Source organism: Bactrocera latifrons, unplaced genomic scaffold (assembly GCF_001853355.1).
Source record: "Bactrocera latifrons isolate USDA-ARS-PBARC rearing strain unplaced genomic scaffold, ASM185335v1 scaffold_46, whole genome shotgun sequence".
Lineage (NCBI taxonomy): Eukaryota > Metazoa > Arthropoda > Insecta > Diptera > Tephritidae > Bactrocera > Bactrocera latifrons.
Genome location: NW_017537112.1, coordinates 1,265,199 through 1,280,718, shown reverse-complemented (window position 1 = coordinate 1,280,718; position 15,520 = coordinate 1,265,199). Strand labels below are relative to the sequence as shown.

General features: G+C 42.6%; 1 protein-coding gene across 5 annotated transcripts in view; it reads right to left on the bottom strand.

The window, feature by feature from the left end:
* Window positions 1–68: 68 nt before the first annotated feature.
* Window positions 69–15,520, bottom strand: part of LOC108973138 — a 170,927-nt gene continuing 155,475 nt past the window's right edge. For 4 of the 5 annotated variants that reach the window (XM_018940184.1, XM_018940189.1, XM_018940186.1 and 1 more), the window contains 5 exons: window positions 8,836–10,294; window positions 8,648–8,768; window positions 3,658–8,567; window positions 3,361–3,593; window positions 69–3,291 (listed from right to left, as the gene is read on the bottom strand). In XM_018940184.1, the coding sequence (XP_018795729.1) occupies window positions 914–3,291; window positions 3,361–3,593; window positions 3,658–8,567; window positions 8,648–8,768; window positions 8,836–10,294 (9,101 nt within the window). In that variant the 3' untranslated portion in view covers window positions 69–913. The remainder of the gene's footprint in view (window positions 3,292–3,360; window positions 3,594–3,657; window positions 8,568–8,647; window positions 8,769–8,835; window positions 10,295–15,520) is intronic. The other variant, XM_018940185.1, reaches the window with a different exon arrangement.

Below are 15,520 nucleotides of genomic sequence, written 5' to 3'. Positions count from 1 at the left end.
TTTTATTTTTGAATATTTTCTGAATTTTTATTTTTTCAATTTTCAAAACAATTTTTGTATGCCTTTTAACTATTTTTATTTCATTTTAGCACACAACCTGCTTCTTTTTAATTATAAATATTTGTATACTAAACAGAAGCCAACTCTATAGAGTGGACACAATTTAATGCTAAGCAAAAATATAACGACAGCTGCGCCCAAATACAGATTTTTATACTTTTTCCGAAATTTTTTTTAATATTTCTCTCAATATTTAGCGGATTTTTGTTCTCTTGTGTTTCATGGTTTGGAATAACCTCAAATTTGCTGCTTACTTTGTAAAAAAAAATGAAATTATTGTTGTAAAAAAGTGTGTGTTTTGTAAGTGTATCCGTTATGTAAGTATAACTGTTGTCTACATACGATATGTAATACAGGATATGCGCTGACTTTTTGGGATTTTTTGTCTTTTCAAAACTAATTTTCAACTGAACACAACTGCCGTTACACATAATTGCTGAGCATAATTTCTTACACAAATCTACTTAATATAATATAAACTCTTTATATATATATATATATGTATGTACATATCACGTGCTTACGCACTTGTTAGCCGCTTCATCAGTACTACACGCTAGTACTTCCTCTGCATCAACTGGGGAAAGGCAAACGGTCTTTCCACCGCATGGCGCGGCTGATATTGTAATTGTAGCTGAAATTGTTTTTGCTCCAAACCACTAACACTACTACCGCTCCAGTCGCTGTTAGTGGCGTTGTGAAAATTGTTGTAATGCAAAGCAGGCGTTGGCCATTGTGCGGTTACTGGCTGCGTTGCTGGTGACTGCTGCCTGGCGGCGGCGACATTGTGTTGTGGCATTGTCAGCGGCAAACCATCTCTTTTTCATCCACTCAACGGCGCATAAGCAAAATGTCAGTTGTTTGATGATGCATTCGATGAGGTAATCGATGCGGGTGAGCCGACCGCAGCGGTGGCGCTGGCTGCACCGATGCTGGAGAGTGAGGAGACACGCGCACGTTTCTCGCTGCTCGCACTCTCGGTGGGATTGTCGCTCTCTTCGCCATTGCTGAAGTTGCCGGGCAGACGGCGTTTAAGATTATTATTCAAACCGCTTGCGATGGCTTCGTCTTCCGAGGTTGAGTTGGTGCGTTTCGGTGTGTTCGTTGCACTATCGTTGTCCAGCGAGGCAATAGCTGTGGCAGCTGCTATTGTAGCCGCGCTGAAATCATCCTCTGATGCGCTATCCTGCGACACAATCGCGCTGTGATTGTTATTTATACCAGCTGATTCGCTCATACCACCACTGGTGCCACTCAGTCCACTGCCGACACTCATGCCCGACGGTGTTGTGTAGCTGCCCAATTTGTTCGGATCCTTTTCGATGAGTTTTTGTGCAAGTGTTTTCAGTGAGATCAGCGAGTTCTCACAGTCGCTAGTATCGATCTCGGTGAGGCTAATGCCGGCTCTTTCGATTTCGGCATAAGTGCCGAATGGCAATTTCTGTAGACACTCCAATTTTTGTACGTGTGTTTTAGAGCGCAAATGCTTGGCGAGATGTCCGTGTATGCGGAAGGCGATTTTACAGTCGGTACACTCGAAGGGACGTGGGTTGGAGGTCGTCGGCACGCCGAAGGTGGACGTCATCATGACTTTGTTCTTGTGTGCTTCGGCGCGTTCATGCTTTTGCAGATGACCTTGTGTGCGGAAAGATACGCCACATGGCTCACAACGGAACTTGCGCTCCATGTAATGTATATTCATATGTAAAGACAATTGGCCTTGTGTCTGGAACGTTTTCGAACAAACTTTACACACCGGTCGTCCGTCGGGTGACATACGTACGCGCGGATAGACTGGTTGAATTTCATTATTACCAGACTTCTTTAGACCGTCTTCGCCAACAACGACTGTACGTCCAGGTGCCGAAAGCACGCCTGTGAAATCGGTAGTCCCTGGTTGTGCCACAACCGCAGGTAATTTTGCATTATGCGACTCGGTGTTTGTTGTACTGTTGTTGGTTGTTGTATTGCTGCTGTTTCGACTGCGTTTCGCGGTATGACCTGCTGCTGGTTGTTCCTGATCGGAAACGTATTCACTATCTTCACCTTCATCGGATGATTTACAAGCCGCAGGCACGTTGGACTTTGTGGGTAATGCTTTGTTATTAGTGGCATTGCTGCTCGAAACATTAACTTTATTATTGCTTGCGGCTATTGCGGCTACTGCTGGAGCCACTGTTTGTTCGCTCTTCGACTCTTCAGTGGGCGCTGCATTGACTTCGATTGTGGGTACTTGCAACTCGGTTGTGCACTTTACCCTCTCCACTTTGTTGGAGGTGACGGCTGAGGGTTTGTTCGATAGACTGTCTGTGGTATCCGTGGTGTCGTTGGTTAACACCGTCGTGGCTATGCTCTCTGAAATACGCACACCGCTGCTTACAGTTGCTGTTGTTGTGAGCGCGGTGCTTGATCCAGCGCCCGCCACACTTACGGTACTCATGTTTGTTGTGCTGGCGAGATTTTGATTGATAGCTTTCACATTGACGGCATCGGGGAAGCTCTGGTTCATTTGGATTTGTTTGATTTTATGGTATTGGAATGCCTTGTGGTATTGGTAGGCTTGCGAAAGCTCATCTCCGTTCTTGTAGTTCTCAAGCATTTCAGTGGAGCTGCGCACTTTGTCCGACACTGAGATGAGTGTTTTCAAGAAACCCGATTCATTGTTGCTATTGCCGAAGATCACGTCACGTATTTGCGCTTGTGTTTGTACTGGCGGACCACTTAGCGGCACTGCTGTGCTGGCACTATATTCTTCTGTAAGCGCTGCATTGCTCAGGTGAACTGCAGCTGTGTTGGCCGTTACAGACGAGGTTGTAACACTTACGGCAGCACGTGGCTTGGTGAGATCTATGGGTGCACTTTCATAACTCGCTGCAGCGGCGCTATTATTGTGTTTCGGCTTTGACTCTTCGGGATTGGAGTAGTATTGCTCTTGTTTCTGATAGTCGAACGGTGGTTTGGGTGAACTGAATGATATGACACGTTTGATACCGGTGGGATGCGTGCTGCCAGTTGACGCACAGGTCGTTGTCACTGTTGTTGTTGCCATGCTTGTCTGGCCTACAAACGACATAGCTGCTGGTTCCATGCGTTCGCCATGCTGCTGATATGGGTATGGCTCACTTTTCGGATGCGGTGAAATGCTTTGCCCGATGGGTGGTGTCATAGAGAGCGAAAGCAAACCACGCGCCGCTTCATGCTCCAGCAGACGCGACTTCGACTCATCCGTATCTAAGTGAATATAAAGAAAATCCCAATTAGTTTGTTGTAAGTTAAAAGTTTTGTTCAATGGATAATTACGCCTACCGCTGCTTTCGGACTCGTTATCACTGTAATCGTCCGAGTCCGATTCGCCTGGTATGGACGATGTGCGTCCACCAGCCGATGTGGTCGATTGCTGATCGAACTCTGGTTCCGGTTCGAGAAATTCACCATCAGCCGGCATTGGTCCAGGGTTAATGCCGAGCTCAAGACATTTCTTGAAATGCGTCTTTGACTGCATGTGCTTCGTGAGATTGCCCTTTGTCTTAAAGCTGTAATTTTAAAGAGCTCAAGATTTGTAAATTCAATTAACCACTTCAATATCGAGTGACTCACCTGAAATTGCAATGTTTACAAGTGTATGGACGCACATCCGTGTGGGTGCGTATATGTTTCTTCAACATCGAAGGTTTTTTACAACGAATGCCGCACTCCGAGCAGACATATCGGCCACGACCACGACCACGTATATAGGTGTAGTCCTCGTGCGATTCATAGCCACCAATTAACATTTGACTAGCCGATGGCTCTTTCTTGCCACTGCTATCTACGCTGCCATTACTACCACTGCTGCTACCGCTACTACCGGCGCTAACCTTCTTCAACTGTTCGGCGCTCTCCGTTGTATTGGTGTTGAGTGAGATTTGCTTCAATTGATGGTGCAGATACTGACCCTGATTGTTCTCGAACGGTGTCATAACGATCTGCTGCGAGACAACCAAAGTGTAGGGGACCTTATTCATGCCGGCCATAGTGCTGGTAGAGCTCTTCTGACGTGAGTCATACAGGGACATCACCAACTTCGGTTTAAAGCCCAACGGATGTGGATTGTTTTCCGCGCAAACCTTCCACACGCTGTACATGGAGAGCTTCTGAGCGCCCGCCACATAAGAAGCCTGCGGACAGTTAACGGTGCAGTAGAACATTTTCGTGCTACACTTGAGTCCTAAATATGTGTAGGCATGTCCGTTCAGATAGAGTTGTACGCAAGACTTGGATTGACGTGGTGTCTCCGGTGAAATAAGTGGCAGAGTGTTGGCATTAGGTGTGATGCCGTGATGTCTTTTCGGTGTAAATGTGCCGGGTTTGAGCGGTAGACTGGTAGGTCGCAGAAATTTAGATTTCTTCCTCTCGGCATCGGTGGGCTCCGAGCCGTTGCTGTTGCCAGACGCAGCGCTGGCACTAATATCAACATGCAGCGGTGTGAGTGCAGAGTTTGCCGGTGTCGTGATGCCGGTCTCCACATCCTTAGTTAAATGATCGAAATTGAAGTGACGCACTTCACCCTCTGGCGGCGAGCTTTTTGGCACATTGGCGCTGCCACCTTTGCGTGGACTTATATTGTCCGCCATGCGTGTGAAATTGAATGACTTCTTTGGCACATCCAAACTATGTGGCTTGCTTGTCGAGCCTGCGGCAGCTTGCGGATTCCAACTGCGTGCCGCACGCATGCCTGACGCACGTTCGAAATCGGTGGGTGCATTTTGCGCACCACGAAAAGGTGATACAGATTTCAGATTTTCCTGCGATGACATCGTCATAGATTTGGGACTAGCACTGTTGGCAATTGACAGCGGACTTTGTGTCTTTTTGCGATTCGGACTGAGCGAACGTCCTGCGGTCAGCAGTTGTGTTGCCGGTTGCGGCAGCTGCAGATGTTGCGGTGGTGGCAGTTGGGGTGTTAGACTGTTTGGTCCGGGTATACCAGGTACATGTGGTATAATTTTCTCACCACTACCGGTCATGCTCTGCAAAGGTGGCAGCGTTAACGGATTGAATGCTGTTATGGGGTTGATGGAGAACTGATGAAAATGCTGCGGCCCATTTGTGGGCAAACCGAGACCGACCAAACTTAGTTTCGGCGTGAAGGCACTGCTGTTCGGAAAGGGCAATGCAATGCCACTTTTGTTCTCCTTATCTTTCGGTTTCGGTGAGACTTCCTGAAAACTACCGCCCGAGAGCAAGGGTGTACGTATCATTTTAGTGCTCTTATCCACATCGCTGCATTCCGAGAGTGGTATTATACAGCCGCCGGAGGAAGTAAACCGACGCATGCGTTCCTCCTTTTTGCTCAGGTCGCTGGTACTGGTGTTGGGCAGCAGCTGTATATCACCGCCACTGATGCTATTGATGGTCAAGCGCTTGCTGCTGGTAGGTGCTTGATTTAGCGAAAATACCTCGTTGCTATCCGAAGCCAGTTTAGCGCGTTTCGCCGATGTATGTGTCTCGAATTGACGATCTTCATGCATTTTGGTTATAATCACATCTTCTGACGTCTTACGCGTCTCGCTGGTATTACCAAAATCGACAAGTGGTGTTTTGCCCAACAGTGGACCTGGTGATGGCAGTGGTGCGTCGATCAAACGCACAATGTTCGGATCGGGTAATGTCAAATTGGCTGGTGGACCATTAGGCGGTGTACTTCGAGGTGAAGCAACACAGTTGGCCACACTATTACTACTTGTTGAACTAGTCGGTGCGGTGGATGTCGCCGAAGTAGTAGTGGTTGTAGTAGCCTTTGAGCTGCCAGCCTGCGAGGCGCTCAGTCGACTTAAAACCAACGAACTCGGTTTGGTGCGTAGCTGATACCAAGCCAGCTTAGCGAGCGGCAGTGGATTTTGTGAACTTAAGATGGTGTTCTTCAGCTCGGGCAAATTCAATGTCATCGAGTTTGAGCGGAAGTGGAGGTACGAAGGCGACGATACTGGACTGATGGGCGCGCTTGTGGCACCTTGGCAGTAAGTGCTGTTGTGCAGCTGTAAGTCCTCCGCCGTGCGGAAGGTATTCGCGCAGAGTGGACAATTGTAAACAGCATCCTCACCTTCACCGGTTGGTACCGCCAAACCACGCGCATTCAGCAGCAAATTCTTAATTATAGAAACATTCGTTGGTTGCTTGGCATTGGCGACGCCGCTACTAGCAGCTGGCGGTGCGGTAACCATCGAACTGTTGGTGGAACCATCATTGCTGGAATTGGACATCTGGTTTTCGATAGACTGACGCTTGCGCGGAGTATTGCTTGGTGTTGTGGCTAAGTTGCTAGCTGGAATGGTTTCGGTTTGTTCTTCCTGACGCGGCTTCGGCTTAGCGGAGAGGTTCAAAGGCAGCGTATTTGAGTTGGCGGCGGCGCTTATCTGCTGCATCGCGTTCATGTTGTCCTTGTGTAATGAGCCGCCGGTAGATTGGGCGCTTGTAGGTGACGGTGTTGGGCGTTGCGTTTCAGGTGGCAGCGCAGTCGATAGCTGTCTGTAAGCGGTTGTGGTTGGATGACGTTGTGGTTGCGGATGCAAAGTTTGCAAGTGTTGTGGCATAGGCGCTGCAATGCCGCTGGACTTTGTCGTGCTGGACATTGGCATAAGATTCTTTGAAATACCATTTGGTTGCATGTGATGTTGCTGCTGCTGTTGTTGTTGTTGCTGCAGCTGCAGTTGATGGTGCTCCTCGAGACGCAGCTGTGCAATATGTTGCTGTTGTTGCTGCTGCGAAGGCGGTGGCATTTGCATTGCTTGTGAGCCGGCCATTAGCTGCTGCTGGAATTGCTGTTGATAGTGTTGCTGTTGCTGCAATTGTTGCTGTAACTGTTGCTGTTGTTGCTTCTGTACAATCGCTTGGGCTAGTCTTGCGTTGGTGGCGCTATCGCTGCCCACGGCTGTAGTGGCGACCAAACTGACGTTGCTGCCACCCGCATTCCCTGTCGAGGTGGCCGTCGCGCCGCTATTGCTGCCACCACCATTATTGGTAAAACTACGCGAGCGATTCAGACCCTTCGGATATTTCTTCTGCAAAAGCACGGCTTTATTCTCCACGATCGCCTCATTCTGTGAGATCAACTTGGTGATGTGTTCCTGCACAAGATCGGCCACTTTGTTCGTGCCGCTGGCGGCCGCATTGGAGATGTTGCTATGCAAGATGCCGGTACTTATGGAGGCTGTGGTGTTGCTGGTGGCACTGCTGACGCCACTCACCATGCTGCCGCCGCCAGTGCTGGAAAAATATTGTAATGACGTTTGTTGCGCGCCGGGCAACGGCGCAGACGCAGTCATTTGCTGCATACCTGCTGCTGACGGCGCGTTTACGTGTTGGGCATTTGTGGCGCTAGTGGCGCGTGCGTGCACTGGCAATGTAGCGGTGGGTTTTAGTACTGTTGTTGGGGCTGGTGGCACATGTGCGGCTAACTGTGATTGCGACATATGCTGCAACTGCTGTTGCTGCTGCTGACTTAGCTTGTGAAAGTGTTGTTGCAACTCTTGCTCCAACCACTTGTACTGGAAGTGCAGTTTTTGACGTTTATCGGCCGTCATCATGTGCAGTGCCTCGGGCGGAAAATCAATACCACCCGAATAGATCATGCGCGTGCCTGGCAGATAACCCATGTTGGCCGCGGCTACAGCCGCTGCTGCATTCACCAAGTCAGGGCGCGGCCCGGCGCTTTTCGGCGACATGGCCGCCACGTGATGCAGCGGTATGCCCGCATTGAGCGGTGGCGGTAGCACGTGCAGCGCTTGCGGTTGTTGTGGCTGTTGCAGCTGCAACTGTAACTGATGTGTGTTTATGTGATTGCTCAACTTTACTTGAGTGCTGGGCGACAGCGATGGATGATGCGCCACAGTTGGCGCTGGCGGTGGCGCTTGCGCTTGTGGCAGCATTGCTAGGTGTGTAGCAGGCGGCATATTATGTGGTGGCGCTTGTGGTAGTTGCTGGTGTGGCGACTGTTGTAACGGCAAGGGTTGCAGTAGACCGGGCGGCATGCCAGCTGCGACGGCTGCTGCCGCTGCCTCCTTTGTCGTCGCGTAAAAGGCGGCATTGTGAAATTTCGGTTTGTAAGGTTTAAGCTCGGTGGCGGCCTGTTTGGATGTGGTGGTAACGGCAGTAATTGTAGTGACGTTTGATGTCGTTGGTTGCGGTGGCGGCAATGTGCCAGCAGCTGGTGAACCCAGCGGTAATTGTTGCGGCTGTTGCAAGTAGGCGCTTTTCGCTGACGAAAGCGACGATGGTGAGGGTGTGGATGGCAGCGCGACATGTGATGATTGCGCGGCGTTTGCTTGCTGCAGCTGCTGCTGCTGCTGCTGTTGTATTGCCAAAACAATTTGTTGTTGCTGTTGTAGTTGCGTCTGCTTTTGTTGCTGTTGTTGCAGCTGCTGTAGTTGTTGCGGTGTAAGCGTGCTGGCTGTTGACGGCGTAGTGCTCATTACCCCAGGCGACGAAGCGATATTAAGATCTTCCAGCGGCGAAGCGGTGCGACTTATCTGTGAAAGACAATGCGCATTGATATTATATTATATTTAGCGCACGCTGTTTGACTACTAGCACAAATATTTGTACTTACCACATCTGAACTGCTGTTGCTCAATTCCGGATCGCCCTCCTGATCGGAGCCGCCGAAGAGGCCATCATCGGCGCTTATAGGCACCGCGATGCCGCGTTTCCGCGCAGCATGCGAACGCGATCTGCATGTTAAAAATAACATAAATTATTAAATATTTCGAGCAAGATTTGTGTGCCGCCACAACTTACCGGCAATGTTTGTAGTAATTGCTGTTCGTTTTGAATGCGATGCCGCAGATGTCGCACGGGTAGGGACGTTCGTTGGTGTGCGCACGTATGTGCTTCTGCAGCACCGACGGTTTTGTACAATTCAGATTGCAATAGGGGCACACATAGCGTCCCGTGCTGGCATTGCTATTGCCACCGTTATTCTGCTGATTCTGTTGATTCTCATAAATGTGCGACAAAGTTTGCGGTATTTGTTCTGCCTCCAGCTGTTGCGCCGCGCTGATGCTATCATTGTTATTGCTCTCACTGTGGTTACTGCTTTGTGCAGTTGCGCCGCTATATTTTACACTATTCGTGTTGTTATTGTAATTTGACTGCTCCACTGTTGCAACAGCCGGTGCCGATGCCGATGCCGCCGTCGCGTGCGCGTGTCCATTCGTCAATGGCAACGCGGAAATAGCACTTTGTACATAAGCGACGTTGGCGGTTGGCGCTGTGCTTTGCGCGTACGTCGCCGCTGTGGGTGTAGGTGTTGTGGCCGGTGGTGGCGATATTGAGCTTGTCGACGCCGCTGAAGACAGCGAGGTGGTGCGCGTTGGCGCCGCCTCACTGCCTGCCTCACTGCTCGCGCTGCTGCCCGCGGCATTGACGCTCTGACTGTCCGCCACGTTGTCCACGTCTGTGGTGCTAGCGAGGCGTTTGAACTTTTTGTGTAAATACCGCGCGTTGTTCCAAGTATTCGGCTCGGCGGCAGGGGCTGCCACTGGCGATGCGCCTGCGGCTGTTGCCTCCGCTGCTTTAGCTGTTACTGTCCTATCACTACTATTGTCGACATTTTGCTGTTGTTGTTGTTGTTGTTGTTGCTGCTGTGATTTTTCACTTTTGCGCGCCAACTCATTTTGACTTAAGTTAAAATTACTTTTGCTTAAACTACTGTTACTAGTATCACTGTGTTTGTTGTTGCTGCTGCTACTGCTAGTGGCGGTTGTTGTATTATTGTTGTTGTTGTTATTATTAATATTTGTTGTGGCTGTTTCCGATTTTACAACAGTCTTTTGCTCTCCTCTAGCTTCCCTGGCGCGTGCCGACTTATTGTTGCCTTGTATGACCACCGCTGCCTCGTTGCCAATCGCAAGTGGATCTTTGGCACCGCCAGCCGTCGCCTTGCCAGTGCTGCCGCTGACTACTGTATCCGTTGCTGTGTAGGCAGCGAGTGCTGCGGCGCGTTGTGCAGCTGCTGCTGCTGCCTTGGCCTGCTTGGCGGTCTGCTTCGGCACTTTGACGTTATCGCTGGCATTTGCTTGCGCTTCGCCGCCTTGTGTGCGATATGTGCCGCGTCGTTCTGTGGCACGATGATGATTGTTTTGTAATTTTGTTGTTTTATTATAGTGTTTTGTTGTTGTAGTTGTTGTTGCGGCAGCTTCCATATTGCTGTTGCTAAGGTTTTGTTGACGTGATTGCGTTGTGCCGCCGGGATCATCTGTAAGAAAGAGAGAGAGAAAGCGGTGATATATGAGTTAATATTAGTTTAGAAAGAGTTTGTGTAGCTTGCAATAAATGATACATATTGTAAATGGTATTTTTTTTATTTATTATAATATTATTTTATTATTGAATTTTGCTTTTCAACATTTATTTATCCCTTTGTATTCGCAACAAAACATTGTTCCCCGAAATTTTGTTGTGGTATCGCAACATCGATATATCGCATAATTTTTGTTTCGCAACTTTAATGTACCTCAACATTTTTTGATTCGCAACATTATTTTTCCGTAACGGTCACCAATATCCATTCAATAATTTTGGTATCACAATATTATTTTATCGCAACATCAATGCATCCCAACATTTTTTTATTTCAATATTTTTAAAACTTTCACAAATAATGTTAATATTTTTGTTTCGCAATATAAATGTGCCTCAACATTTTGGTTTCGCATCGTCAATGTATCTCAACATTTTTGTTTTGCAATATAAATGTACCTCAACATTTTGGTTTCGCATCGTCAATGTNCTCAACATTTTTGTTTTGCAATATAAATGTACCTCAACATTTTGGTTTCGCATCGTCAATGTATCTCAACATTTTTGTTTTGCAATATAAATGTATCTCAACATTTTGGTTTCGCATCATCAATATATCCCAACTTTCAATGCATTTCAAAATTTTTGTTTGGCAACATCAATGTGTCTTAAAAATTTTGATTCGCAACATGAATATATCTCAACATTTAAGAAAAAATTAAACATTTTTTCGAAAAATTTCCACGTATTTTTTACTAAAATTGTTTCAAAATATTAACTGTGTAGTATTGCAAGTTTTTAATGACCCCCACGTACTTCGTTCCCCTCAAATGCAGAAATAATTTTCATAAGCATTCGCGAAATTAATACTTATTTTTATCAATTCTGCAAAAACTCACAACTGATAAACACACGTAATTTAATAAAGCAAAAACTGCACAACGTTCATCGGTTTTAACGATTGATCATTAAAACATACACAAAAAAAAAAAAAAGAATAATAGATATCAATTAGATTAGATTATATTTTTATTGCTATTTCACCATAATCAAAAAATTGCTTGGCATAAATAGCTAAAGAATATTCCTAATTGTTCACATTTCGTTTGGACACGACTAAACATGTGTGTGAGTGTTAATGTGCTTGTGTTTGTGTTTGCGTTAGCCATTAATACCATAAATCACACCGGTAGTTTCCAACTTTTAAATATCACGTCAAATGCTTACAAGTTTACATTTCGGAACTTGTATTTATACGTGTGTTGGTGTTGATGTGGGCATACTGTGAATAATGCCGTAACTAGGCAGCCAGCCACTTTGTCTGCGGTTAATTTTCCCTTGATTTGTGTGTAGTAATTATCCAAAACGCTACATACCAACTACATATGCTTATAAGGGGTACAACACGTACTTAAATATAAATACATACATACATATGTATGTAATCATAATGACATGAGTAATTGATTAAGGTAAAAAAAGGTAGACGCGATGTCACGGCGTCTCTTTACATTTTATGTTATTTGCATATGAATAACTGCGGTTGGCTGCTTATTCCGAAATTCATTGAAACAAGTTTTGTCAACGCCAATTTAATTGGCTGGAAATCGTTTTTTACTGTCTTTCGTTATGTTTCTATTCGGATGATGAAACAATGTGCTTCAGTCACTTACGTTCATAATACAAAGGTTTTTTGTTTCGCAATTCTTATTGTTGCTTTGGATTTTTTGTTGTTTTGTTATAAATATATTTGTATATATATTGACATAGCAAATTGTAAAATTCTTTGCTTTTACTATATTAATTTGTGTGAGAAACATGTTTCACGATAAAAAAGTTTTTCAGAAATCAATGTTTGCCAATATATGTTGCAGGTTTTCACAGTTACTATGCTTATTTGAATAATGTGGCCATGATCAAAAACTATTTTCTCCTACAACTTTTGGAGTGAACATTTTTATATCTCGGACTTTAATTTTTCATTACTTAGTCGATAAAAATCGATATTTTTAGCATCCCATTTTTTGGTTAGGTCTTGGGCTAAATCAATTTTCATATTATTTAAACATTTCAATATGAAAATTTTAAAAAAATTGGTTAATTTAATTATTTTTTTCTATATTTTCAGCTTGTCTTCTGTTTCTTTGCCCGTATTTTTTATTTATAGGTAAGTGTCACTTATTCTTTGCATTCATGTAAAATATTTTTTATATTCTTTAAGAATTTATATTTAAAGCTTTCCTTTGAGCTGTCACTAGTGAATGAACCGGTTTTTTTTTTGTTTTTATGGATGTGTCACTTATGCATATTTTGCTTTTATTTGAATTTTTTCATATTCCATATTAATTCATAATAAAGCTTTCATTCTAAGCTTCCACGAATACATTATGGCTAAAAAAAGTATATATGTAGATAAATTAAAACTCTCCATTTACATATTTTCATAACAAATTTTTTTTAGAAATATAAGCTGCTCTTATTTTCACTTGCTTTTTTTTTACGAAATAAACAGCTTTAGCAAATAGCAGATGAGTTCTCCTGTGCAAAAAGCTTTCACATTTCACCTATACCTTCTTTAGCGATAACATATCTAGCAATACCGATCTTAAAACCTTTCACTTTATACATTTTAGCTAACAATACCAGACATAAAGCGTTGACTGCTAAATTTCGACAGTAAATAATGAATTAAAAGCTTTTAAACTTTACTCAACACATATAAGTAGTACGCTAAAACATGCTTTCACTTTGACTTTCGGCAACATATAATGAAGAGCTTTTGAAATTAAAAGTTTTTAAACTTTACTTAGAAGAATATAAGCAGAAATACCCAACATAAAAGCTTTGACTGCTAAGATTTGACAATAAGTAATGAAAAGCTTTCGAAATTAGAAGCTTTTAAACTTTACGTAACAGAATATAGTTAGCAATTTCCAACATAAAACTGGCTGACTGGTAAGTTTCAACAATAAATAATGAAAAGCTTTCCAAATTAGAAGCTTTTAAACTTTACTCAGGACAAATAGCATGCTCAAAGCTTTCATTTTGACTTTAAGATATGAAAACCCTTTGGAATTAGAAGTCATATAACATCTACGATGGATACTAGAAGCTTTTACTTTTAACTATAGACAAAATGTAATGCTTTCCAGCTTCATAAGTTTTGTGTTTATTCAATACATATATCACTACCGATCCTAGAAGCTTTCACTTTTAACGATTAAGAAAATGTTTTGAAAAGCTTCTAGCTTCAACCATTTTTTAGCTTTACTTCAAAATAATGTATAAATCATGCTTACTTAAGAAAAGCTACGTATACAAATAAAAATTATTTCCATTTAAAAATTCCCAATACTCCATAAATTCTGAGTTATATAACACACACTTCAATTGCGTACTATCAACCGAGTGCTAACTAATTGTTTGCTGATTACAGAGTATAAAAAATATACAAAACATATGGATAAATATTTTCACATACATGCACACACACATGCGTGTTATATTAAGTAATATCTGTCATTTGAATATTTTTATGGCATTTAAGGTGCTTTTTGTTACGGTTTTTTGGGAATTTCGCATACCCAACACATGTTGGCGCTTGATTTATGAACGAACGCGCCTCGGCGTCGCACAAAAATAAGAAATCGGGTGTTGTATTTGTATTTATATTTATTTATTTATACCAAATATGCGTGTCTCTTAAAGTACTTTTTTTTTGTCACAGCAAGTTTATTAAAAGTTGAGGTGGGCGTGTGCGTTTTTTTACTGTCGAGATTAAAATGAGGTTAGGTTTTGGTTTGAGTTTTTTAGCAGGAAGCGATGATCATTCAGAGTTGCTGCGGGAATTTTTAGTTAAAATAGTGGTTTTTACAAAATCAACCACTTAAATTAAATAATTTATACTTATTTTATGTTTTTAAGGAAATTTTTTTGATAATTAAATGTGAAAAAACTTGTTTTTTCGGGTGAATTTTCCGTTAGACGTAGAGTTTTTTTTATATATATGTATCTCCTTCAATGTTTCAATAAATACAATCCATGCCGCTTTATCTAAAGCTTCTTTATAAAAATAGCGTATTGCTACTAAAAAACTGAGGAATACTCTCATCAGCATGAGCAATCAGCTGAGTGATCAGATAAGTACTTAATTATTTATAACTTTTATTATTGCGTTTTTATGTGTCGAATGTGAACTAGACAGTTGGATTCTTGAAATAATCACTTATGTCTGTACTTCAGAATAAATTTCTATACAAATACATGTAAACATATATGTTATAAATATTTATTCACATAAATATATATGTATTACACAATTGTAGTGTTAGAAATTGCACTCAGTTGTCAAACACACGAAAATTTTATAGACAAATAATAATTAAAGCAACAAGTGATTGCAACTCAAGTAGCACAATATGTGCATAACAACTGTAGGGTAAAGAAAATAACAAAAAACGAGTAATAATAAAGTAAAGCAAATATCTTGCGAGTCATTTAATTGCTTTGCTGTTACTGATAATATGGCCACTGACGTCAGAAGAAGTCAAGTGATTGACGAGGCAGCGAAACCAAAAACACCTACGTACGCAAAAAAAAAAAAAAAAAAAAAAAAAAAAAAAAAAAAAAAAAAAAAAAAAAAAAAAAACAAAAAAAAAAAAAAAAAAAAAAAAAAAAAAATAAGAATAAAAATAAATAAAAGTAACTGATTATAAAATTGTATATTGACAGCAGAAGTTACTGTTTTTTCAGCGCTTCAATAAGAAACAAAAGAAATGTATGTACATATGTATATATAAATGTATATATACAAGCTTAACAAATATGAAAAAAGCGATTTTGAATATTTGTTTTCGAAATTTAGTATAGTACTTACAGAGTTTTTGAATTCAATGAACTGGTGAAGTGAAAATTTCAAAAGCCTTTCTTTCCAATAAAACTCTCAAAATATTAATTTGTATTGGATACTACTTTTCTTAGCATTTTAAATTCATTTAAAACTTAGAAATTGTGTATAATTCATTGAAATATTTTATCTACCATTCATTTCGAAAACCCCATGCGAATTTTTTCTGCCGACAACTATGCACATAAAGATTTACAAAAGTCACGAAGTGTCACAAGTATTAAGTAAATTTATATGAAGACACATTGGAGGCCTACCGAAGTGCTGAATGGCAAT